Consider the following 25,219-nt stretch of genomic DNA (forward strand, 5'->3'; position numbering starts at 1 on the left):
TTACATCATATTTTTACTGGTAGAAAGAAAATATAATGTCAAAGGGTTATTATGAGAGGTAAGAGGTGAACATAATAATATTCTTCACTCACTAAATGTAACAGAAATGGTGTATTAATGTTGACATAATTAAGAATCAAACTGAAGAAGCCGTTTATAAACATGAAAAATAAAGAAGCAAAATTTGATGACTGGCTAACAAATAAACTTAGAACTATAAGGGCTGGAACGCATAGCTTTATAAAAATCAGCCCCCGTTCCTAATTGCCTCATTTGCCGTTTTAAATGTCGTATAGCTTCCCACAAAAAACATATTACCTTTTTTTCATAGGTGCGTTTTAAGTGACTTTTCTCCATGTGAAACTTATTTTCTTGATCCTGTGAATAACAAATATTATCTTTATTATACTTTAAATTGCTTCTAGTGTCAATAAAATTAGTAATCTAATGAAATAAATCAATCTCTTTGATGACAAACCTTACTTGAGTTTTGCATATTATTAAGAGAGCCCTGCCTGTCCAGTTTTCTAAACAACAAATAGACACATGAACAGCTTTATGCTGGAGGCCATGGAACCTTAGTTAGCTGATGTTACTACTCTCAAAAGTACATACTTTACAGTGAAAGAGAAACTTTCTGACCCTTAGAATTAGGAGATCACTTAAAAATGACCAAATGAATCAATGTGAAAATAATGTTTGAAGTTATATATGTAATGAGGTGGATAGACCTAGAGACTGTCATACAGAGCATACAGTAAGCCAGAAAGAGAAAAACAAATACCGTATGCTAACGCATACATATGGAATCTAAAAAAATGGTACTGATGAACCCAGTGACAGGGCAAGAATAAAGATGCAGATGTAGAGAACGGACTTGAGGACACAGGGTTGGTGGGGAGGGCGAAGGGGAAGCTGGGACGAAGTGAGAGAGTAGCATTGACATAGATACACTACCAACTGTAAAATAGATAGCCAGTGGGAAGTTGCTGTATAACAAAGGGAGATCAACTCGATGATGGATGATGCCTTAGAGGACTGGGACAGGGAGGGTGGGGGGGAGTCACAGGAGGGAGGGGATATGGGGATAGATGTATAAATACAGCTGATTCACTTTGGTGTACCGCAAAAACTGGCACAAGTATAAAGTAATTATATTCCAATAAAGAGCTTAAAAAGTTATATCATATAACAGTGCTTGGTACTTTTTGACCATGAGAGAAAAGGAAAGATCCCTAACCCCACCCCTGGCGGTCCAGTGGTTGGAACATGGCGCTTCCACTGCAAGGGGCACAGGTTCAACCCCTGGTCGGGAAGCTAAGATCCTGCATGCCGCGGGGTGTGGCCACATAAATACATAAATATATACATAAATAAAAGGTGTGAAAGAGAAAAAGAGAGAAATTATAAAGAACGGCAGATAATAATTTAAAGGGAGGAAATTATTCTAAAATAATATATTTAAATAAGACATTTTTAAACTAATCTCAAAAAAGTAGATTGTTCGAACTAAATGATTGTTCTTTTTACTCTATATCCCATTAGCATCTACTTTTGTTAAAGTAAATAAGATGAAAATTGATGCAGTGCAATAAAAGAATCAGAAACAGCCACCTGCATTTCTGAATTTTTTTTATAACTGACTCTCATTTATACATATACACCAAGAAAAGGAAAGGTGAGTTTTAGCCATTGTTCTGTGTAAAAATACAGGACTCACCTTTAGTTGTTGCTTTCTTTGAAGTTCTGATTCCTGTAACTGCTGTTTTAATTGACAGATGTTCTGTTCTAATTCTTTAATCATAACAGAAGCCTAGGAAGATTTTAAGAAAATAATAAAAAATGAAACCTTGATTTTTCTACTATTCTAGAAACTTCTGGTTGAATAAATCTACCTTCCCCGCTGCCAAAGTTTCAATTAGAATTAAAATTATCTATAAATCTGAATTTTTTTAAAAATTTTATGTTAAAAAATCTTTTAAAGTAAAAATATAAATTAAATACTGCATGGTATTTAAAGTTACGAAAATATAATACTGATGTAAAAAAGAATAAGTACACAGAAAACTTTTAAATTTTAATTTTAAAAGCAAATCCACTGGAATATTTAATTCATGAAATATCAAATAATTGATTCTTTTAGAATTGTAGCTATAGGATTTTCTTCACAGAAAATTTCAAGTATCTGACAGAAAAGTGTGTGGGTGCCCCTGTGGGTGTCTGTGGGCTCATGTATGTGTATGTGCCAGCAGGAAAACTAAAGCATGACCAAGATTTCAAAATAATAATAATAATGTACAGAGTTACTCCAAGTATGCATTATTAACGCAACTGAACATCTCTTCGCGGATTTTTATGTTTCCTCCTTTAAAAACGTTGGTGATTAAAAGGGTTAATTTACAGCAGATTTCAGTTTATTAAATATGTATGTAGTGCTACATATTAGACCTTTAGCATTAAATTAAGCACAGGAGAGACTGACTGAAATGCCAGATGGTTAGCTTCTACGTGGCTACCTGCGGCTGCATGCTGAATGAAGGAAATGAGTACCTTGTCTGGCTGCATCCACCAGCGTCTACAATACCTTAGAAGCTGCAAGAGCGTGCTCCTTCCTCAGAAGGCTTACGTCAGCCTCACATTTGGTTTGCAACAGTTTCATGCTCTGCTCATACTCGTTTGCAAGATGATCTTTCTCCTGATGCAGAGCGTTGCGCCTAAAAGTCATCGAAGAATAAAATATGCTTCCAATATATTTATAGCCAACCTCTAAACTGGAATTTTTTAGTCAACCAAATCCAAACGCATTATCTTTCAACATATCAAGTAAGTATCCACATTTTACCAACTGTTTTTAAACAGTATGCTTCTTACATTAAATGATACTTTAAAAAATTTAACAAATGGCAGCATTTAGATTGGAAACCTCTCAAGGTTAAAGGCACAAGTGTGAATAATTTTAGCAGATAATTTATAAAGTTAATATCAGTACTTTACAGCCACACCTGAGAGATACCTGACTTCAGACAATACCTTGCCTTTACTTCTTGTAATTCATTACAGGTTATCTGGTAACATCTCTCAAGTTCCAGTTTTTCTTGAATTAATTTCTGCTTCTGTAAATTACTGTTCTCTGCTTCTCCAGTCAGCTGCTGGACACGGGACTCCAGTTCTTTGATCATCTGGTTCTAAAAGAATAGATCATTGTTAAGAAAGCCTCTGACTGACTTTATAATAATTCTGTATCATTAAGTAGCCTGAAGAAAAAATATGTGTTAGAGATAAGAATACAAAAAACAAATGTATCATAAACCATACTAATAAAAAGTAAACCCACCTCTAAAGTAACCAAGTCTTTTTTTTTTTTTTTTAAGGAGTGTTTTCTACCATAAAAGTAAGGCTAAGGTGTTTCTATGCTTTTAGCCATTCATCCATTCACTGAACGAATATTTACTGAACCTGGCACTGTTTCCATCTAGGGACACAGCAGCAAATAGGAGAGGTGAGGTCCTCAGCCTCAGGAAGTTACGTTCTCCTTATGCGACTTAATTCACGTGTATTTGTTAGGTGAGTACTCAGCACTTCTTTGCTCTTCATTTGAAGCTCTGGAAAGTTTTTTAAATTATAAAAACAATGTAATAATGTTTTAAAAAGAAATTCATAACCCAAATATTTTAATACAGAGGTTATAATTGACACATGTAGTATCACATAAGTGTACAGGAATATTTTATTACATAGCTGCAGTGTTTGTGCACAAATTTTTTATTCATTTTTTATTTACTTACCATTTTAGCAAAAGCACTTCATTTTTCCAGTCTTCAAAATTATCACATCGTTAAATCATTTCCTTATTATTTGATATTTAAGTTGTTTTGAATTTTTCATCTTTACGGAACTAGATAAAGGTGTTTATGACTAGGTACTTTATCTAAAATTAGGGTAAGCATCAGCTAAAAGGATAATCAATTTTCATTTTAAAGATTGCACTTCCAGTAATTAGGAAAGGTTAGGATGATGTTCCAATCAAATAGTACCCTTTCATACTCATTCTAAGATAAACATTTAAAATAAAGTTTAAGCATTAAAAATATTACAACCCCAATATCCGGTATTCATTTCAACCTTTCTTCATTACAATATGAATTAGGTATATAATTTAAATTTTGGTGCCATAACTTCCAAATCTGAGCAATGGAAGTAATAATGTCTAATGTAAAAATATGGTATATAGATTAACTTTTAAAAGTACATACAATTTCTAGCTCAAAGCCTGACACATTCAGATGCTCAGATTTCTTCTCCATACACCCAATTCACTTTGCCTCTTTATTAGTGATGCCTCTGCTTTAGAGGTCTCTTTCAGAAGATAGTTTCACTTTTCCAACACATATTCTAAACCCTGTTTCCTAAATGTTAATTTACTGGAAGAAATAAAGAAAAGAATATATCTTTTGTCTTCCAGTTTTAAATGGTGGAAAGATGGTAATTTGTTTTCCTTCTCTTGGAAATTACCAGAGAGACAGTATACACTAGAAACATAAATGAAACTCCATCTTAGTAAACCCTAGGAGAGGAACTTATATTTCCAACTATGAAGAAGTAGCTTGCAACTCATCATGCTCCCACTGAGAACAACTGAAAACCGAAAAAGATACAAAAGAAATCTACTCGAAGGCATTGGAGAATGTCCAAGGCAGCTAAGACTTAGGCGGCCAAAGGAAGTAACCCCAGAGAGGTGAGTCCATACTGTGTAAGCTGCTTCTACCTTTGAGGCATTTTTCAATCTTGGAGGATGAGACTGGGGCAAGGAGGGCAGAGCAGAGCAGAGGGTGGCCAAGGCAACCAAGCTGAGAACCAAGACTCCTGAGAGAAGGGACACCTAGAGAAGTGAGCTGTACACAAGCAGTTTCTTCTCAAGGCATTTGCCAAATTCTTAACATCTGCAGGGCAGGAAGCCAAGAAACCAAGGTAAAAAACTCTGAAAAGCAGACTAGAGGTTTCAGCAGTATCACCATATGCAGGAGTAAGAAATCGTAGACTATGGGACTTCCCTGGTGGTGCAATGGGTAAGAATCCGCCTGCCAATGCAGGGGACATGGGTTCGATCCCTGCCCCAGGAAGATACCACATGCCATGAAGCAACTAAGCCCATGTGCTACAACTATTGAGCCTGCGCTCTAGAGCCCGTGAGCCACAACTATTGAGCCCATGTGCTGCAACTACTGAAGCCCACGCGCCTAGAGCCCGTGCTCTGCAACAAGAGAGGCCACCGCAATGAGAATCCCGCACACCACAATGAAGAGTAGCCCCCACTCACTGCAACTAGAGAAAGCCTGTGTGCAGCAATGAAGACCCAACACAGCCAATAAAATAAATAAATAAATTTATTAGAAAAAAAAAAAAAGAAATCATAGATTATTCAAGAAGGGCCCTTAGTAACATCACAGGCTTTCATTTGGGCCCTGTGTTGACAGCTACAGTTAGGAGTGGAAGTGAATCAGAGGAAGACCAAAGATTACAAAGACTGCAACCCAGGCTGAGTCAGCTCAGCCCGTGAATGGATCAAGGTGAGTATGTCCACATCAGCTGCATCTCAGGGGTTAGGGTGCAGCCTCTCTGGAGGAAGAAAACATCATCCAGAGCATTTATTCCATACACAATGGCTGGCATTCAATCAGAAAATACCAGGACGCCAAGAAATAGAATCAAGAGGAAAAAAAATAGAAATAGACATGCAGATGGTCCAGATACTGAAATGACAAAACCTATAAGGAATTTGTTATCCTGACTCAAAATATATGAGGATGGCCAGCAAAATTAAACGATCAAATAGAAATACGGGAATACTCCATGAGAGAAGGACCCATGGCTAGAGATCTTAGAAAAATACCATCAGAACGTAGTTATCCAAACTAAGTGGTATGCAAATAATCTCTTCCCTGGTTCAGTGATAACATACACACGGGTTGTGACTGGCATCTCTGAACCCAGTCCGGCATGAAAAAGGAGAAAGGCAGGCTGTACTGAGTGAAAAATCATACAAACCATATTTTCAAGAAACAAGCTATGCCTAGGGCAATTAAGGGAAAGAAATGACATCATGAGAAGCCTTACTGAAGCTACAGAGCAATAAATGCTCAAAGAATTCTCTCAGGTATATCCCTGCATAGTAAGAAATTCATGCTACAATGGAACATGGCCCTGGCCCTATATACCCAGAAACTGTCTTCAAATAACTGGCCGACGAAGACATCTTTCTACTGAAAGATGAGCAATAATCAAAAATGGGCCAGCATTCAATCTACATAAATATATGGTGAGGAAATGAGAGGAAAGGCAGAAAAAAACAAAAGATAAGTGAAGAATACTCACTAAATTAAATCACTTACATGTGACAGATTAAAATCAATGCTGAATGTATCACAAGGAACATCTTTTGCAATATGCAAAAAGATTACATATCCATAAAAACTTAATAAATCTCACCGTTACAAAAAAATGTCAGAGAAAAACAATAATATCTCAGATGGTTATACTGAGAGACAGAAAGTAATAAAACATGAACACACAGATCTTAGCAAAAGGAAAACTAAAATGAAAATAGCTCCAAAAAAAGAATGGTCCGGGGGGGACATATACAAACTTGTATATTTATTTGGGTTCCTGTTGTTTTTGTCTATTTTCCCCAGTAAAATATAAGCCCAAGACACTGCTCTGTTCACTATAAATATCATGTTTCTAGGTCAGTGCTTGGCTTGTAGTAAGCACTCAATACACATCTGTAGACCATCAAATTTTTTTTAATTAAAAATAGGATAATTGTTAAATTTTCGAAGTCTCCATCCCACACTCAAAACTGGACTGCTTTCTGCCCACATTATAGAAAAATATTAGCACATAATGTAAGGCTACAATTGGATTATAGTAAGAAAATAACAAACATCTGTTCTTCACAGGATATACCAAAAAGTTTTCCTGTGTGTGTTATAAAAGGTAGAGATAGAACATAAGAAATTCAAAGCAGGGATAAAGATATTCCCCCTGTATTCAAACTACTTTTGAAAATCTGTTTTTTTTCTTTTTCTTAATGCAAAAGAAATATGTGTCCATTATAAATATTAGAAATTGTTAAAGAAACCAAGGCAAAGAGTACTGAATTGATACAAATAAGTAATTCTCCAGAATTTGCTAAGGAATAAGGGTCTCTATCAGCCAGAAAACCAGTCATCTTTCTTTCTACAATATGAATATTGAATACAGTGGACATGAGAGAAAATGATCAGATAGAAGTATAAAAGTACTTGTTATAAGAGAAAGAAAAAAATAGGTAAGAGGAAAACATACCCAACAAATCAGAGAAAAGAGTCCAGGATGTTGAAGCAATATTTCAATCTCAGTTGTCTGTATATCATTGCACAGAGTATATATAAAATTGGTCTCTCTCTCTCTAATAGGTATTGGCAATGTGACTGGGGTATTATATGATTATCTTCTGGCTCCTGCACTTCAAACTGCATTGAATAACTTTTTCCTTATTTTGTTTTTTATACACATATCTGCACTATAATGGTGACTGGGATTAAAATTTTTCATTCAACAATATTTATACATAGTCTTTTTCCTATTTGAAAAAATTAAAGTGTCCAACCTGAATTTTATCATGGGAAGACTTTTCTCATTCAACAAGATTATGCTTATCTTTTTTAACAACGTCTACTCTAGCACCATACAAGTATGAAGGGTACACTCCCAATTACTTCGTCACAAAAAGAATAACTCTCACCCAGGTATGCAAAGCTGATTCAACATTTGAAAATCAATTTTTGTAATCCATCTCATCAATGGTTAAAGAAGAAAAATCATATGATCATATCATTAGATGCAGAAAAAGCATTTGACAAAATCCAACACTGATTCAGGATAAAAAAAAAAAAAAAAGCTCTCAGTAAAATAGAAACAGAGGGGAATTTCTTCAACCTGAGAAAAAAAATCTCTACAAAAAACTTATAGATAATGGTTAGAAACTAGAAGCTTTCCAACTAAGATCAGGAAAAAGAAAAGGATGTTCTCTCTCTCTCACAAATCCTTTTCAGCATCACACTCAAAATCCTAGCTAATGCAATAAATTTAAAAAGGAAATAAAAGGTATACTGATTGGGAAGGAAGACATAAAACTGCCTTTGTTCACAGGAAATATGATCATCTATGTAGAAAATCTAAAAGTATACATCAAAAAAACTCTCATAAATAAGACATTAAGAATTAAGAAACTAGAGAATATTATACTTAGTAAAGTAAGTAAGTCAGAGAAAGACAAATATTATATATCAGTTATATGTGGAACCTAAAAAAATAATACAAATGAATCTATATACAAAACAGAAACAGACTCATAGACATAGAAAACTTATGGCTACCAAAGGGGAAATGTGGGGTGGGGGGGAAACTCTTGTACAGCTAGGTTGCAGGATACAAGGTAAATACACAAAAGTCACTCACTTTTCCTAGCAATAAACAAAGGGAATTTGACATTAAAAACACAATACTATTTACATTAGCACCCCCCAAAATGAAATACATACAAATCTAACAAAATATGTACAAGATCTACATGAGGCAAACTACAAATCTCTGATGAAAGAATGAGAAAAATCAAAGAACTAAATAAATGGAGAGACAGTCCATGTTCATGGATAGTCACAACATCAATGTCAGTTATTTCTGACTTGATCTATAGATTTAATGCAATACCAATCAAAACCCCAGCAAGTTATTTCATGGATATGGACAAACTGCTCTTAAAGTTTATATGGAGAGACAAAAGACACAAAACAGCCAATACAAAGTTGAAAGAGAAGAACAAAGTTGGAGGACTGACACTGCCTACTTCAAGACTTACTATAAGGCTACCATAATCAAAACACTGTGGTGCTGTCAAAAGAAAAGACAAATAGATCAATGGAACAGAATAGAGAGGCGAGAAAGAGATCCCGCGTAAACGCAGTCAGCTGATCTCTGACAAAGGAGCAAAGGCAATACGGTGAGCAAAGACAGCCTCTTCAACAAGCAGGGCTGGAACAAATGCACAATCGTGGGTAAAAAAAAAAAGAATCTAAACACAGATCTTAAAAACTAATTCAAAATAGACCACAGAAAAGGAAAAGGCAAAACTACAAAAATCCTAGAAGATAACAGATGAAAAACCTAGATTAGATACAACACCCATGGCACAATGCATGAAAGAAATAATTGATAAATTGGACTTCATTAAAATTAAAATTTTCTATTCCATAAAAGACAAGGTGTATTAAGAGAATTAGACCATAAGCCAAAGACTGGGGAAAATATTTGCAAAAGACACATCCAACGAAGAATTGTTATCCAAAATATACAAAGAACTCTTAAAATTCAACAACAATAAGATTAAAACCCAGTTAAAAAGTGGGTCAAAGACTTAGACACCTCACCAGAGAATATATACAGATGACAAATAAGTGTATGAAAGGGTGTCATATCACATGTCATCATATATCAACATGAAAATGCAAATTAAAACAACAAGATACTGCTACACACCCACTAGAATGGCCAATATCCAGAACACTGACAGCAAATGCTGACGCGTCTGTGGAGAAACAGGAACGCTCACTCATTCCTGGCGGGAACGCAAAGTAGTGCAGCCACCGTGGAAGGCAGTTTGGCAGTTTCTTATAAAACACTAGTATCATGCAACCCGGGAACCATGCTCCTTGGTATTTACCCAAATGAGTTTAAAACATGTGTCCATACAAAGACCTGCACATAGATGTTTACAGCAGCTGTGTATTCATAAGTGCTAAAACTTGGAAGCAGTAGGTGGATGGGTAAACTGGAATGTCCAGAGGATGGAATGTTGGTCAGCACTAAAAAGAAACGAGCTATCAAGCCACGAAAGGGCACAGAGAAAAGTTAAATGCATGTTAATAAGTAAAAGAAAACAATCGGAAAAGTCTGCATACCGTATGACTCCAATTATATGACATTCTGGAAAGGGCAAAACTACGGAGACCGTTGCCAGGGGCTGGGGGAGGGGAAGGATGAACAGGTGGAGCACAGGGGATTTTTCGGGCAGTGAAAACACTGTGTATAATACTATCCTTTTAGGTCAATACCTGTCATTACACTCTTGCCCATGCCCGCAGACCATCCGACACCACGACTGAACTCTGATGTAAGCTGTGGACTTGGGGGGAGGACGCACCAGTGTAGGTTCATAAACTGCAACCACCACAGCATCTGGGCGGAGGTGTCCGTGGGGGGAGGCTCCACGTCTCAGTAGCAGGGACGGGGGTACATGGGAAATCTCTCCACCTCCCTTCTCCTCAATTCTGTTGTGAATAAAACAGCTCTAAAAAACTAAGTCTAAAAAAAATAGGCCCCAGAACCATTCCCTTTACCTCACCACTCAACACATCTCCCCAGGCTCACACCACTTTTGGAAATGAATCCTATGTATGACGTCCACGCTAATTCCAACATACCAAGGTCAATTGTCAAAGATTTCTCTTGAGAGTCACTTACCAGTTAAGTCAAATAATCTGCGTGTTTAGCACAGGAGATGCATACATAAGTAGCCCATGAAAGGGGTCAAAACAATCCGGCTGGTGCCGTCTGTGGAGACTGGCCCAAGGTGAGAAAGCCCCGGGGCCGTGTCAGACAGGACAGTGCCAAAGGGAAGACAGAGCCTAGGAAGTAAGGAAAAGACTCAGGACAGCAGCCAATCCAACCAGAAAGCAAGGCTCACGAGGCGAGGGGGGAGAGTACCAGCAGAGGAAGCAGAGTGAGGCACACGCAGGTTTAAAACAAAGAACAGGATGGTTCTGACACTAGTCCTCCCACACGGAGCACCTGTGCTTAACACCTGCATGTTGGAAGCTGGCACGGTCCCGGTGCAAGGATACTGTTAAAGGTGTCCCTACCATGCAGTCAAGTACTACATGAACTGAAATCGTGGCTTCTGCACTAAGATTTGTATTTATTGAACAGATACTTTTATATACACTAGCACAAACTTTCTGACTCAAGAAGCAAAATGTATGATGACAGTTATTCACTTTATTTATTTGTATTTACTATTTTATATTTATTTTTAAAAAGCATTTTCTTAACACATGTCTTAGACAAAATAAAGTAAGCATAAAGTAAACGTAAGAAATTTAAAACTGATAATGTCAGGGGAAACCCTACAGACATATATGAAATAATAACACGTGGCCTAAAAAATCTTTTTTAAAACCGAATACAAAGAACTGAGGGGACACAAAATAGTGGAGGCTTCAAAATGGGGTAAAATGTAATTCAGACAAAAAGATGCTGATGTAGAATCTCATTTTTCAGGCTGTAACAGTGCGGAAGGGGAAGGGTTTACAGGTGCAGGGTCGGAGAAGGAACAAACAGATTACCTTGGGTACAAAGAACATCTTCCCACAGTGTGGACTCAGAGGTGGCACTCGGAAGACGAGGCTGGAGTTCTTGAGTGGACATGGCTTGTAGAAAGAAGTTATAATAGGCATTAGACTAGTAATTCAAGTTCTCAGTCATGGGAAAATGGGACAAACTGCACTTGTGGGATGTGGAACAAGAGGAGACAGGGAGAGCACCTGCCAGGTTACTGGGAGACCCCAGAGTGAGGCAACAATGGCCTGAACTCGAGTGGTAGCTGTGGAAACAGAGGGGAGAAAGCAGGTCCGGGAAGATTCTCAGAGAAGTAAACAGCGTGGTGAAGAAAAATTCTGAATGCAGGAGATGAGAAGTGGCAAAAAATCATAAATCTTCCAGGTTCAAAATCTAACACGCCAGAGAACTGGCACATTCTTCCCAGGAAGAACACAGGCCTGAAAAGAGAATCTAGTTCTACGACACACACACACAAAAAGCCTCACTGAAGGGGCAGTGGGAGAGGCAATGACCCAAAGGCTGCACGTGAGTGCTGGGACCCAGCTGACAAAGTTGGCTCCCAGGGGCCTGGATCAACAGCTCTGATGATGCGACTTCTGTGACCTGACATGGAACAGTCAGCCGTGAGCGGATGCTGGTGCAGGCCACGCTTCCACCGCTGGACGGAGATGTTACGAGGGGAGGAGGGTCTAGAGTAACTCTCAGGCGGCCACAGCTTAGAGGTACAGAAATCAGTAAGAGATTACGTTTAGCTTCATGGTTACAGATGCAAATGCTTACAGATGTGCACGTATGCACAGGCCTATCTACACACAGATGCTCTGTCTGGTGAGGGGACACAGGAGCATCGCGCCCAGCAGCAATGAGCACACCCAGCAGACAGACTGTGGTCTCTAACCCCACTCTCCCCGTGGTCCACGGAGGCAGGGGAGGCCACAGGGGCACAGGAGCCCCCTGGAGCATCTCCCAGCTGCTGAGGCTGGAACAATTTGCGCAACAAAATAAAGGAATATGGATGATAACCTGAGCATCAAACAGACACGGCCCCCAAGTCCATTGTGATGAAAACAAAGGATCCAATCAGTTAACAGATGAGGGAGAAGGGACGACTCTCCCATGCAGAAAAGCTCCAAATACTCTACCTAGACACTCCACCCTCAAGAACGCAGAGTGTAACTCCGCACGTCTTAAGCACAGGCTGCACATAAGAACTTCCTTCCAAAGAGGACGGCATGGGAAGGCAGGGAGGGAGGGCCTTCACAGTGGAGAGCCTAACACACGCGACCTCAGCCAGGTGATCGTGTGACACCCACAGTGATAAGTCATGACTAGCATGTACCTCTGATGTGATGTGATGAGAATAGCACTTTACCTCCATGATCTTACTCTGTCAACAGATAACCCCAGTCTAATCATGAGAAAAAGTACAGGGCATTCTACAGTATTCCTGACCAGTCCCCCTCAAAACTGTCAAGGCCATTAAAAACAAGGGAAGTCCACGGAACTGTCACAGCCAAAAGGAACCTAAGCAGAAAATACAATGTGGTGTCTGGATGAGATCCTGGAAAAGAAAAAGGACACTAAGTAAAAAGTAAGGAAAATGAGTAAACTATGGACTTCGGTTTATTAACATACCCTGCTGATTCGCTGATTGTAACAAGTGTACCAAAATAATGTAAGACATTCCAAAGAGGGGGAGTTGGGTGTCGGGTATATGGGAACTCTCTGTACCAGCTTCTCAAATTTTCTGTAAATCTATAACTAACAAATAAAATCTGTTTTCTTTAATGGACATCTTATTCAAAATGATGAACTGGTGCTATTTGGGAGTTTCTTCTCAAAAACTGTGAGACTGGGAGGACGCTGCTGGTGGCGACCGTAAAAGGACAAACCCCGGCCGTCTCAGAGAGTGACGGACGGGCCGCGGCGTGAATCACCACATGCCGCTAACAGCAGCGAATAATCGTGAGCATAGTAACTGCACGTGTCTAAGGTCTCCTGATACTCTCTAAACGTGATTCAGCTCCACGCGTAGAGTTCAGAGTGTCGGGGACTGTGAATGGGAAAAACAGCTCATCTCTGTTTTCAGTCCCCTGACCGACCTTCAGCACTTCCCTTCACCTCTGCATGCAGTCAGCAGCCAGCGAGGTCTCAGCAGCAGCCACCTCTGTACGGACCATCGCGGTGGGGGGTGATCACTTGCACTGTTTGCCTTCACCACCATTCACAACCTGCAGCAGGTACTCGCCCGCTGCTGCAGCCCGATACAGACTGTGTTCGTTCAGGAGCACATGTATTACTTTACCATGACTGATTTATTCATATTTTGATGACTAACTCAATCTTATACATCTTACTACATTTTCAAGTATTGTTCTGGGAAGGGAGCATAAACTTCACGAGATTGCCAGAGCATCGATGGTGCAGAAAGGGGGAAAGAATTCCGCTGAGAAAGCCCAAATCTCAATAAAACCACTCACAGGCTGTGTGTCTAAACCCCGATATGAATAGAGCCCTATATTTTACAGCTGTCACCTCCCCAAGCACCTAAGAATTTTGCTATCATTTTCACATTTATAAGTTCTAATATATTGTTTTAAAATCCAGTGTTTACATGTTTATTGGTTTCACACAAGGAAACCCCTGCCAATACCGAAAAGACGTACGTCTAATCATCTATACAAGTGTCTGCTTACAATAAATGGCACGGAAACAAAATAGGACCCAACAAGAAAAGAAAAAAGCCTGAAAGAACAAAACATGGGAACTAATTCTCAGTGACAGTCTCAGCTTTCATCTGAAGCCATGCCTTGAACACTACCTTGTTTAATTATTAAATCAGGAGCGGCTCAGCAAGATCTGTCTAGTTTTGATGATTCTTAAATTCAACCCTACTGACAGACTCTGTCCATTTTTCTCTGTATTTACTGTTACCTAATGACAAGGTCTGAATGCTAATTTTTAAATTCAACTTTCATTAAAAACAGAATGAAGTTTCTCTGACAGTAACCTCTTGGCCCCAAAGTATCACTTTACATCCCAAATTTATAAAAATTAAAATGATGAACTGGGAGATTGGGACTGCCATATATACATTACTAATGTACATTACTAATAAGAAAAAAATATCAAATTGTACACCTTAAATATATGGAGTTTATTGTATGTCAATTGTATCTCAATAAAAGTGCTTTAAAAAATTGCACTGTGAAAGCTATTACTGTCTTAATGTTATTTAGTGAAACGTAACAATGCAGTAAACACTTCAGGCAATCAATGTGTTTCACAAATTTCAATCCTAAAATTACTGGCTATATTCATTTAGGTTTGTGAACATTTAGGATGTTGAGAGGATGAGAATTATTTCAGACATGAATTTGGTTTTTGTCTATGGCTTTGAACACCATCGTTATGCTGATTATCCAGAAGGTAAGTACTTGATTTCCCCCTAGTGAACATGATCCACTTTCAGGCGTCCCCGTCCCAGGGAACAGCTGCGGCACTTGACAGTTTCAGCTCTCGAAGGACACCAGCCACGACCCCCCTCTCCTGCCTGGACCTACGACACCAGCACCTGGATTGGTCTCCCGGCTCCCATGCTCGGCCGCCCACAGTTTGTTCTCCGCACAGAGCAAGACAGAGTCTTTAAAAATAATAGTCAGATGGAACCACTTTCATGTGCTCAATCCATTACACATATACCAAAAATTCAGAGTCGTACACTTTAAAAAGGATTAGTTACAATAATCTACAAGGATTTCCCGGATTTGCCCCCTGACGAATGTTCCTACCAGTCTCCTTTTTGCTCCCAGGGCCCCGTCCATGCTGCCTGTTCCTGTCTGTTTTTTTTGTTTTGTTTTTGTTTTACTTACTTACTTATTTATGGCTGCATTGGGTCTTCATTGCAATTCATGGGCTTCTCAGTGTGGTGGGCTCTAGGGGTGCGAGCTTCAGTAGTTGCAGCACGTGGGCTCCGTAGTTGTGGCACACAGACTTAGTTGCTCCGCGGCATATGGGATCTTCCCAGACCAGGGCTCGAACCCGCGTCCCCTGCATTGGCAGGTGGATTCTTAACCACTGCGCCACAAGGGAAGGCCCTGCTCTTGTGTTTTTGACAACAGCCTTCCTAATGGGTACAAGGTGGCATCTCACAGCGGCGGCTGCCCTCTGCATTTCCCTGGAGACCGATGATGCTAGTTAGCATCTTCCCATGTGCTCACTGGCCATCGTACCTCATCTTTGGAGAAATGCATATTCAAGTTCTGTGCTCTTTTTATGATTGGGCTGTTTGGTTTTTTGTTGTTGTGGAGTTGTAGGAATTCCTTATATATTCTGGATGTCAATCCCTTATCAGATATATGATTTTTATTTAGTTACCTCTTTAAAGACCTGCCAAATACAGTCACATTTTGAGGTACTAAGGAGGTAGGACTTCAACATTTGAATTTGGAGGAGGACACAATTTAGCCCACAACAAAAATAAGACCTTCCTTTATCAAAAGCTCATCTCTCCCCCAAAGCTTGAGGGCTGATACGCTACAATCTAGGGAGACACCCTCTGTCCAACATTGCATTTTTCTTAGGCTTAAAGAGGTTTGTGTGTTACAAATGGGAAGTTGACAAGGAGAGTCCAACAGTGGTCCCATGCTTTCCGAGGCTCTCTGCCCTGAGGCCACCCCCTCCTCGCTACTTAAAGTATAACTGATCCACCCAAGGATCTGGGCTCCAGCTTTTCTCCAATACACCTCAGAATAACAGATAAACCCAAAGGGCATGAGCTCACAGTACAAAATAACTAGACACCTTCAGACAACTATGAAAGAAAGCCAGCAATATGTGTATATAAAAATATCATAACATATAGCAGCTATAATTTATAATACATATATGATGTAGGAATATGTAATATATAATATTCTGAAGGCAAATAATTAAACAGTTGAACCAAGAACTTTAAATAAGCCTAATAAGTATATTTCAGAAGATAAAGAATAGATTAACAACATGAAAAACAAGAAATTGCTGCAGAAGAAAAAGGAGGAATAGGAAGGGAAAAAGAAAAACCAAATTAAAATATTGGATATGAAAAAAATAATTGAAATAAAGATGTAATAGATACAATTAGAAACAATAAAATAAATACAACAGAAGGAAATCTACTAAAAAATTAATTGGTAAGAGTAAGATCAGAATGGGAAACTACCCTAGGAGCAGAGGATAGGAAGAAAATACAAGGAGATAGAAAACATAAAATAAGACCAAAGGAGAAGAAAGGACAGATCGTTTTGAAGAAATAATGTAAACAAATTTTTCAGAATTGGGACTTCCCTGGTGGCACAGTGGTTAAGAATCCGCCTGCCAATGCAGGGGACACGGATTTGAGCCCTGGTCTGGGAAGATCCCACATGCCACGGAGCAACTAAGCTCGAGCGCCACAGCTATTGAGTCTGTGCTCTAGAGCCCGCGAGCCACAACTGTTGAGCCCACATGCCACAACTATTGAAGCCCGTGCGCCTAGAGCCCATGCTCCACAACAAGAGAAGCCACTGCAATGAGAAGCCTCCGCACTGCACACTGCAAGGAAGAGTAGCTCCCCACTCGCCCCAACTAGAGAAAGCCCGCGTGCAGCAATGAAGACCCAATGCAGCCAAAAAAAAAACAAAAATCAAAATCTCATGAAAAACACAGATTTAAAGGGCTCAAATAATACCCAAATACTCACACCTAAAGACACAGAAGTGATATTTAACACATACAAAAATCAAAGATATTTGCTGATGTTTGAAACTGCGTGTGTCCTTTCCTTGAAAACCATCTTAAGCCACGCCTTTTCTCACATTTATCTTAGCGCTGCTCCACTGTTCTGGCATCGAATGCTGAAGTGAAGAAATCTACCCTCTGCAAGCAGTGCCTACTGACGGGGCTCTAGAGGGTCTCCCATCTTCTCTTGGGGAAAGTTACTGCCTCCCTGCTGTGCACTGTGGCACCCTCCTTCTACAGCCTTTAGGAAGGGGACTTTGGGGGTCTGCCCATGTGATATCTGTGTCTGGTTCCTCAGTCAAGATAAATCTACTAAGAAAACCTGTCTTCAACTGCTCACATTACCCCTACCTCCCAATTTGACTGTCTTCACACTAGCATTAAATATCTTCAGAAAAACAGTCAATTCTTCAGTTAAAAAGACTGAAACAAATAAATAAAACAGAAAGAGAGAAAGAAAGAAAGAAATAGAGAAAGAAAAGAAAAAGAAAGGGAAAGGAAGAAAGAAAAAGAGAAGGAATGAAGGAAGAGAAAGAAATTGAAAGAAAAGGAAGGAAGGAAGGAAGGAAGGAAGGAAGGAAGGAAGGAAGGAAGGAGGGAAGAAAGAAAAAGAAAGAAAGGAGGGAAGGAAGGAAGAGAGAGAAAGAAAAAGAAAGAGAAAGGAAGGAAGGAAGGAAGGAAGGAAGGAAGGGAGGAAAGAAATTATCTCTAGGTTGCAAGTCAGTGAAAAAACAAGAAAGATTTGTAAAGGCTTCTGGAGGTTTAAAAAAAAAAAACACTGGCATCAAACAATCCAGAGTGAAATCCCACAGCAAATTCCAGAGGCCGTCCACCGTCACCTGTGTCGAGGGCAAGGTGAGGTGTTTTCTTTCAACTCTAGAACACACTTATCTATGCACTGCACACAGCCTGGAAGCGTGGGGACATGGAGGTGAAGAGGGCAGCCTATAAACACGACAAGAAGAGGAAAAAAGAAAAGACTCACCGTGGCCAGCGTCTGTGCCACGTAGTCGCCCTCCATTTTGTTCAGACGCACATTTGTGTCCTCAAGCAACTCTTGAATATTTTCAGTGTGCCGCTTTTGCAGTTCAAATTTTTCCTTTTCCATCTCTGCCACAGCATCATGGAGCTACACGGTGAAATCAAAAATTGACTCTTTCACTACTATTACAGAAGAGACTGGAGATCAACTCGATGATGGGTGATGCTTTAGAGGGCCAGGACGGGGAGGGTGGGGGGAAGTCGCAGGAGGCAGGGAATATGGGGATATGTGTATAAAGGCAGCTGATTGACTTTGCTGTACCTCAAAGACTGGTACAAGAGTGTAAAGCAATTATATTCCAATAAAGAGCTTAAAATTTTTTTTTAATTTAAAAGTAAAAATAAAAAAAGAATAGACTGTTTTGCAATTCAGAAAAAAATGTTTTCTTATATTTCTGTATTTATATGGTGACCTGAACAACAAAAGATATAAAACTCATAAATAAACACTCAAAGTAAAGATATCACGTAAAAAGAATGATTAAGAAACAACTTTTTATTTTCCTGAACTGAAAATTTTAATGGATAAACAAATATTAAAGGAAATTATCCACCTCAGGTAGAAGCAGTAAATAAATCAGACAGATGATGCAATGTGTCTGCTGCATGACAGAAGAACTAGCAGGAAATCAGAAAACAGAGGCATTTATAATATGGCTATTGATTAGGAATATTATCTCACTGTCTGTATTTTCATCTTATTTGCATGAAATTTGGCACAAGAGTAACGTTAAAAATGCTTTATCCTTCACCCTAACCCCCAACAAGAGACTATATTTATCCATTCCATAACCTATACAAAAGTGGACACAAAAATGGCATTTATAAATCAGAGAGAGTTCTCTAGGGAGAACTCTACGTCCTCATGCATACTGGTCTCTTTTTATGAAGATTATGTATACATGTTTAAATGGACGAAGCTCTAAAATATTGATGTAAGTGAGGTAAGGAAACCAAAGTCCAAAGGACAGGTTCCAAAGGGAGTTGAACACCTGTGCTCCCAGCCTTGTGGGCATTTGTTCACCTATTTTAATGGGAGGGAATTCGGAATCTAATTCCTCTCCCCTGCATCCGACCCCAGGTTCCTTCAAGGTTGGGGATGGGCAGGAGCCCAAAACAGTCCCAAAGATACATTCCATTTCCCACTCATGAGTAGGAGAGACAGACAAGGGTATGACACAGCCACAGGGGCCTCACTTGACCGGAGGACACTGGCGGGACAGGGAAAGTCCTGAGAGACGTGGAGACGAGAGGAGAAGGCAGGCCTCCTGTGCTCTCAGTGGGAAGGCTCCCAGGAACTCCCTTTGGTTTCTGGCTGAACAGGAAGAGCAGGGACGGTTCAGTAACAGCCGCACAGAAGATCCCGGGGTTTCACAAACTTAACAAATGCAATTTTGACTGTTGTAAGTGGTCTCCCAAATCTTTGATATGTTATATTTGTATTTTTTTGCCAAAGTATGTGTTTTAAACTGGTGTGATGTCTGGTATTCACAAGTCAGTCACTGGGCTGGAACGAGAGTGCAGCTGAGCCCGCAGCGCCCGCGTCTCAGTGCTGCTTTGTAGCTGCCGACAGACGTGCGCGGTGACTCTTAGAACCTCGGGTTTCCTCGTGCTGTGCTGCTTCCTTCGTGCGTGCGGCCTCCCAAACGCCCCTCGGCACACACCGACTGAATGCAAACCCCTGCTGTACGCTGGGCTGTGAGTGCAGAGGGCCTTCTCGGGGCTCCACCATGGCCTTGTGGCTGTGACGCCACGGGCATGTCTGTAAGTCAGTCTGAGTCCCTGAAGCTCACCCGGGAGTTTACAGCAGAGACCACAGGTAAGCAGCACACTAGCGCGGACAAGCATGCTATACCTCGGCTGGTCATCTGAGGATGAAACAGGTGTCCTTGGTCTAATAGTCCAACTGGAGATGACTGGTCTTGTGCTCAGTCAGCCCTCAGTATCTGCTCCAGGACCGTCCTCGGGGCTCAAGTCCCTCATATAAAACGGTGTCGTCCAGAGAACACTGTCGGCCCTCCATGCCCGTAGGTTTCACACGCATGGACTCAACCAACTGCAGATGGCCCTCTGACTGTACTCGTCCAACACACTGTCTTAGCATCCGCCACAAGCCAGGCAAATGCGTCACTGAGAGCTTCCCCAAGCCCAGCAATGAACTGGAGTCCGGGTCACTCGGCCTTGGAGCCTTTAAAGGGCAAACATTCCCCTGAGGGATAAACTGTTTAAGCAGCAAATGTTATTAGGCATGTCCTAAAGCACAAACGTTGCTAAGCCATAGGATGCCACCATGGCCCTGAGAATAGGGGATCTGTAAAACCCCAAGGAGATGTTTTAGCCAGGGTTTGGCCATGGGTACAGGGGATGCAAAGGCCCTCTCAGCATCCTACAGATTGGTCTTTAGCCTGGACATTTGACCATGCAGGTGCCTCACGCCAGAGGAGGCCCAGAGGAACCAGGAATCTCTCCAAATAGAAGAAAAGGTACCATAAAAGCCCACAGGTTACTGGTGTAGCCCCTTTGGAAAGCAGTATGGGAATTCCTTGAAATGTTAAACACAGAATTAGCACATAACCCAGAAAGTCCACTCCTAAGTATACACCTGTGAAATAACAGAAACTATATATATATATATATATATATATATAGACCCATATACATATATATATATGTCTCTGCCCCCCATTCCTGGCAGCGAGATCCTAAATCCCTTGGGATTTCCTGGGTGACAGGGCTGTCTTTTGTTACAAGGAGGTGACTCCTTGTTACAAGGTGGGCTCCTGGGTAGCTTCAGGATGGGGGCTGGTCACCCGAAAGACCAAGCCATGATCAGAAGCCTGGAACTTTCAGCCCCCGCCCCCATCATCCAGGAAGGGGAGGGGGGCTGAAGGTTACGTTTACGGCCAATCATGCCTGCATAATAAAGCCTCCATAAAAATCCCAAAAGTACAGTGTTCAGAGAGCCCCCAGGTGGGTGAACACAGGTGCGGGGAGAGTGGTGTGTGCCGGGTGGGCGGGAAGCTCTAGGCTCCTCCCACAGACCTCACCCTGTGCATCTCTTCAGCCGGCTGTTCCCCTGCAGCCTGTTATACCCCTTACAGTACGATGGTAGCACGGTAAACGTCAGTGAGTGCTTCCCTATGGTCCGTGAGCCATTCCAGCAAATTATGGAACCCCGGTGGGTGGTGGGAACTGCTGTTCACAGCTGCTGGTCAGAAGCGCAGGCAACCCCCTGCACCTGCCACTGATGTCCAAGCGGGAGCTCTCTTGTGGGACTCAGCCCTTAACCTGTGGACTCTGATGCCAATTCTAGGGAAATAGTGTCATAATGTAATTGAATTATAGGACCTCCAACTGGCATCAGAGAGAATTGCTTGATGTGTGCAAAACCCACACATCTGGCGTCAGAAGTGCTATGAGGGAGTGAGTACAGGAAAACGCAGGCAGTGTTTTTCCCCCTTCAACAGCCAAGACAAATGAAAACACAGGTCCACACAAAAACCAGCACATAAATTTTCATAAAGGCACTATTATCCAACAAGTGGAATCACCTCAGACGTCCACCAGCTGGGGCACCTGGTGCATCAGTACAACGGAATGTTATTCGACCGTCATACTGACTGAGCTCCTGATCACGCCATACATGGAGGAACCTTAAAGACATATGGTAAGTGAAATAAGCCAGTAATAAAGTGCCACAGATTGTATGATTTCACGGGCAAAACTAGAGATAGAACCTGGCTTAGCGGTTGCCGAGGGTGGGGGAGGGGAACGTGGGCAGAGCCTGCTAACGGGTACAGGCACCTTCCGGGCCGACCAAAATGCCTGGAAACTGTGCAGCGGTGATGGCAGCAGACCCTCGTGAGCAGACTGGAAACCACTCAGCTGCACACGTTAGGAGGGCGAGTTTTATGGTGTGTGCGTCGTAACTCAGCTTTCTAAAAGGCCCACAGGTGGAAACCAGCAAGCTGCAGTCGGATGACTGGCCCCGCCATGCAGGACCAGCAGAAAAGTGGACGAAGGGGGGCAGGACGGTGACCAGGATGAGGATTCACGCGGCACCAGCGTCTCAGCCCTGCAGAGCCTCGTAGCTCTAAGGGCCTGGGGACTGGGGGGGACCAAGGTGGCAAGGAAACCAGGTCTGCGTGTTAGAAAGGCCGTCAGCGTAGCTGTGTCGCGGGTCCACGTACAGCGACAGGCGAGAGACGTGCTCTCCAGGCCCCGGGGAGGGACGATGTGAACACCCCAGCACACAGAACAGGGTGTGAGGGTGTAGACGTGAGAGGTGAGGCACGGAAGGGTCTCTGAGCAGCAGAGCAGATACAGTGCCACCAGGAACGGGGAAGAAGGGGACCCTGGAGAGGAGGCTGTGCAGCAACGAAGGAGGACGTGGCGCGGGGGAGAGGGAGGGAGTTCAGATCAAGGAGGGTCTACTTGCCTCAGCAGCTTTACTAACATTAGCAGCTCTACTCACACAGCACACAGACCCCCAACTTAAATCAAGCCGTTCAGTGGTTTTAGGGAATTCGCACGGCAGTCACTAACGTCAGCTTCATCACCCGAAAGAACGCCTGTGCCCCTCAGCTGCCGTTTGCTCGTCTCTGGTCTCTATAGATCTGCCTGTTCTGGACACTCACTGTACATGGAGTCTTATACCTGGCTTTTCTCTCCTCCTGCACCAGCCCTCCATCCCTTCCCACGGCCCAGCAACATTCCACTGCCTGAACATACTGCATGTTATGTGCCCATTCAGCAGCTGGTGTCCACGTTTTGGTTTCTACATGAATAATACTGCTATGAACATTCATGTATAACTTTTTGTGCAGACCCATGTCGTTCCTCTTGGGTATGGAGGTAGGAATGCCATTGCTGGGTCAATCATAGGATAACTCCAAGAAAGCTAAAAAGGAGAGATGTTAACTAGGTAGTTGGATGCCTGAACCTTAAAGTGAGAGGCGCAGGATGGAGATTTCTATGAGGACGTTCACACACACACACACACACACACACACACACACACACACACGTCACCTCACCTCACCTCACCTCACCTCGGCGGCACAGGCATTCTCTGAGTGCACGACTGCATAAATCACAACGGACGTCTATCCTCTGCTTCTTCCCTTTTGGAGCCTACCCCGCTTACACCAGGCATCCATCTCTGCCCAGATTTACATGCAACTGTACTTCACAAAGACACCTTTGACCACGTTTGCAGTGTCTCACATCCACCCATTACTGTGTGACTGCAAGGCAGAGCGGCGGGTCCAGCTGAAAGAATAAGTTGTACCCTTGTGCGGGGTGGAAGGCAGAAGACTCTTCTCTGCAAACACCCGACAATCTAAACTGGGAAATTCGAACTCAGGAATTCTGACAAAGGGAGGCCAGGGGCCTCCCATGAACATGACGTACCTGCCGCAGGCAGAAACATACGCCACGTTCATAGAGAAGAGAAAACCACACAAATGGAAACAACACTAGAGAAGAGCTGGTCTGCCCTCTGAACCTGGGCCCTTCCCGGGCCAGCACTGAAGCTGCCGTGGCCGGGACACGTGAGACACGTGCCTGCCTGGGAGGCATCAGAGTTCGCAGGGAGACAGACTGAGCCCACACTCAGCGGGAGACTGTCAGTAGGAGGAGCCAACTGAAGACCTTCATGGCGGAACTCGTCAGCAGAAGTCACATACTTCACACCTCTCACGTACCTGCTGTGATTTCAACTGACGGCTACTGAAAGGGCTGCATGTGCTACACAAGACTCGCTCATAATGAGTGTTTTTACATGGATCTTGCACTGCTAAATTCTGTGAAAATATTTTTCGTAATTAAATGCTCCTCCAAGAATAAGTCATCCACTACTGATTTTCTTCACATCAAAAACAAATTTATACCACAAACAGTGTGTTATCTGAGATTTCAGAAAAGAAATGATCCAGGGCCTACATCCAAATTTGATCAGTTTAACCTCCAAAAATTATCCTACTGTTACATCCCTACTAATTTTGCTTAAAATTTATTGGCTCTGGCAAAAAAATTCAGAACCTTAAATTCAAGAATTTTTAAAAGTAACTTTCCTAAATGAAGACTACTTTATAAACCATTAAACTTCCAGAAAAAATATACCAAAACATGAACAGATATTTCTAGATAGTCTAGAATATTGTTATTTTTCTTTTTTCAACTTTGTATATTTTGTGAACACCCATTATTTTAATAATTATGTTACGTTAAAGTATAACCCTTTATATTTTTCCATAACTATTTTACTTTATGTAGCTTACCTTTTTTTCCCAATCATTATTCAGAGATTCTGTACTTTGTTCACATATCTTTTTTAACTCTGCAATCTGGTTATCTTTGGTCTCTCTGATAACTTGACATTCACGTATGAGGGTCTGAACTGTCAAAAATGATGAAAACATAGTTAAACCAATTCTATCTGCCACATGAGTTCGATGATAAAAACACAGGGCACCTGTTGACAGATGAATCCCTTTTCCTCCATGTCTGCTTGGTTCTCTCCCCTAAAACAGCTCCCACTCTTTCCTCTCTTTCCCCCATTCCCAACCCCACGGCCTCAATGGAATCCCCTGTTACTCACCCCCCAGATGATGTTAACAGGGTGCTGGCCCCGGTCTCACTCCCTCCAGTGGGTCCTCTGCGGCTGTAAAGAGGCCTTCCCACAGGGCAGACCCTGCGATGTCGCCCCCAGACTTAAATCATCCCGCAGCTCCCCTCCCCCGTCAGGGAAGACAGCTCCTCGGGGGTCTGACTGCCTTCTGGCCGCATCGCTAGCCACTTCCATATCGCTAAACTCGTACACGTCCCAGCCTCTCTGCAGGTCCCTGAGGCCACGCCGCCTGAACCAAGCACATGTGCCCGGAGCCCCTGCCTTCCTGCTGAGACACCGTGTCCTCGGCCTCCATCCAGGGCACCTCCTTTCCAGCCCTCACCCGCCCTCCTCCTCTTGCAGGGGCAGAAG

General features: G+C 41.8%; 1 protein-coding gene across 37 annotated transcripts in view; it reads right to left on the reverse strand.

Moving 5' to 3' along the window:
- The window catches only part of CEP112 (centrosomal protein 112), a 406,171-nt gene that overhangs the window by 302,009 nt on the left and 78,943 nt on the right, over nucleotides 1-25,219 (reverse strand). For 35 of the 37 annotated variants that reach the window (XM_057713718.1, XM_057713712.1, XM_057713720.1 and 32 more), the window contains 6 exons: nucleotides 24,519-24,637; nucleotides 18,182-18,325; nucleotides 3,031-3,185; nucleotides 2,585-2,714; nucleotides 1,721-1,813; nucleotides 319-378 (listed from right to left, as the gene is read on the reverse strand). In XM_057713718.1, the coding sequence (XP_057569701.1) occupies nucleotides 319-378; nucleotides 1,721-1,813; nucleotides 2,585-2,714; nucleotides 3,031-3,185; nucleotides 18,182-18,325; nucleotides 24,519-24,637 (701 nt within the window). The remainder of the gene's footprint in view (nucleotides 1-318; nucleotides 379-1,720; nucleotides 1,814-2,584; nucleotides 2,715-3,030; nucleotides 3,186-18,181; nucleotides 18,326-24,518; nucleotides 24,638-25,219) is intronic. The other 2 variants (XM_057713737.1, XM_057713738.1) reach the window with 1 other exon arrangement.

The sequence above is a fragment of the Hippopotamus amphibius genome, chromosome 17 (genome assembly GCF_030028045.1).
Source record: "Hippopotamus amphibius kiboko isolate mHipAmp2 chromosome 17, mHipAmp2.hap2, whole genome shotgun sequence".
NCBI lineage: Eukaryota > Metazoa > Chordata > Mammalia > Artiodactyla > Hippopotamidae > Hippopotamus > Hippopotamus amphibius.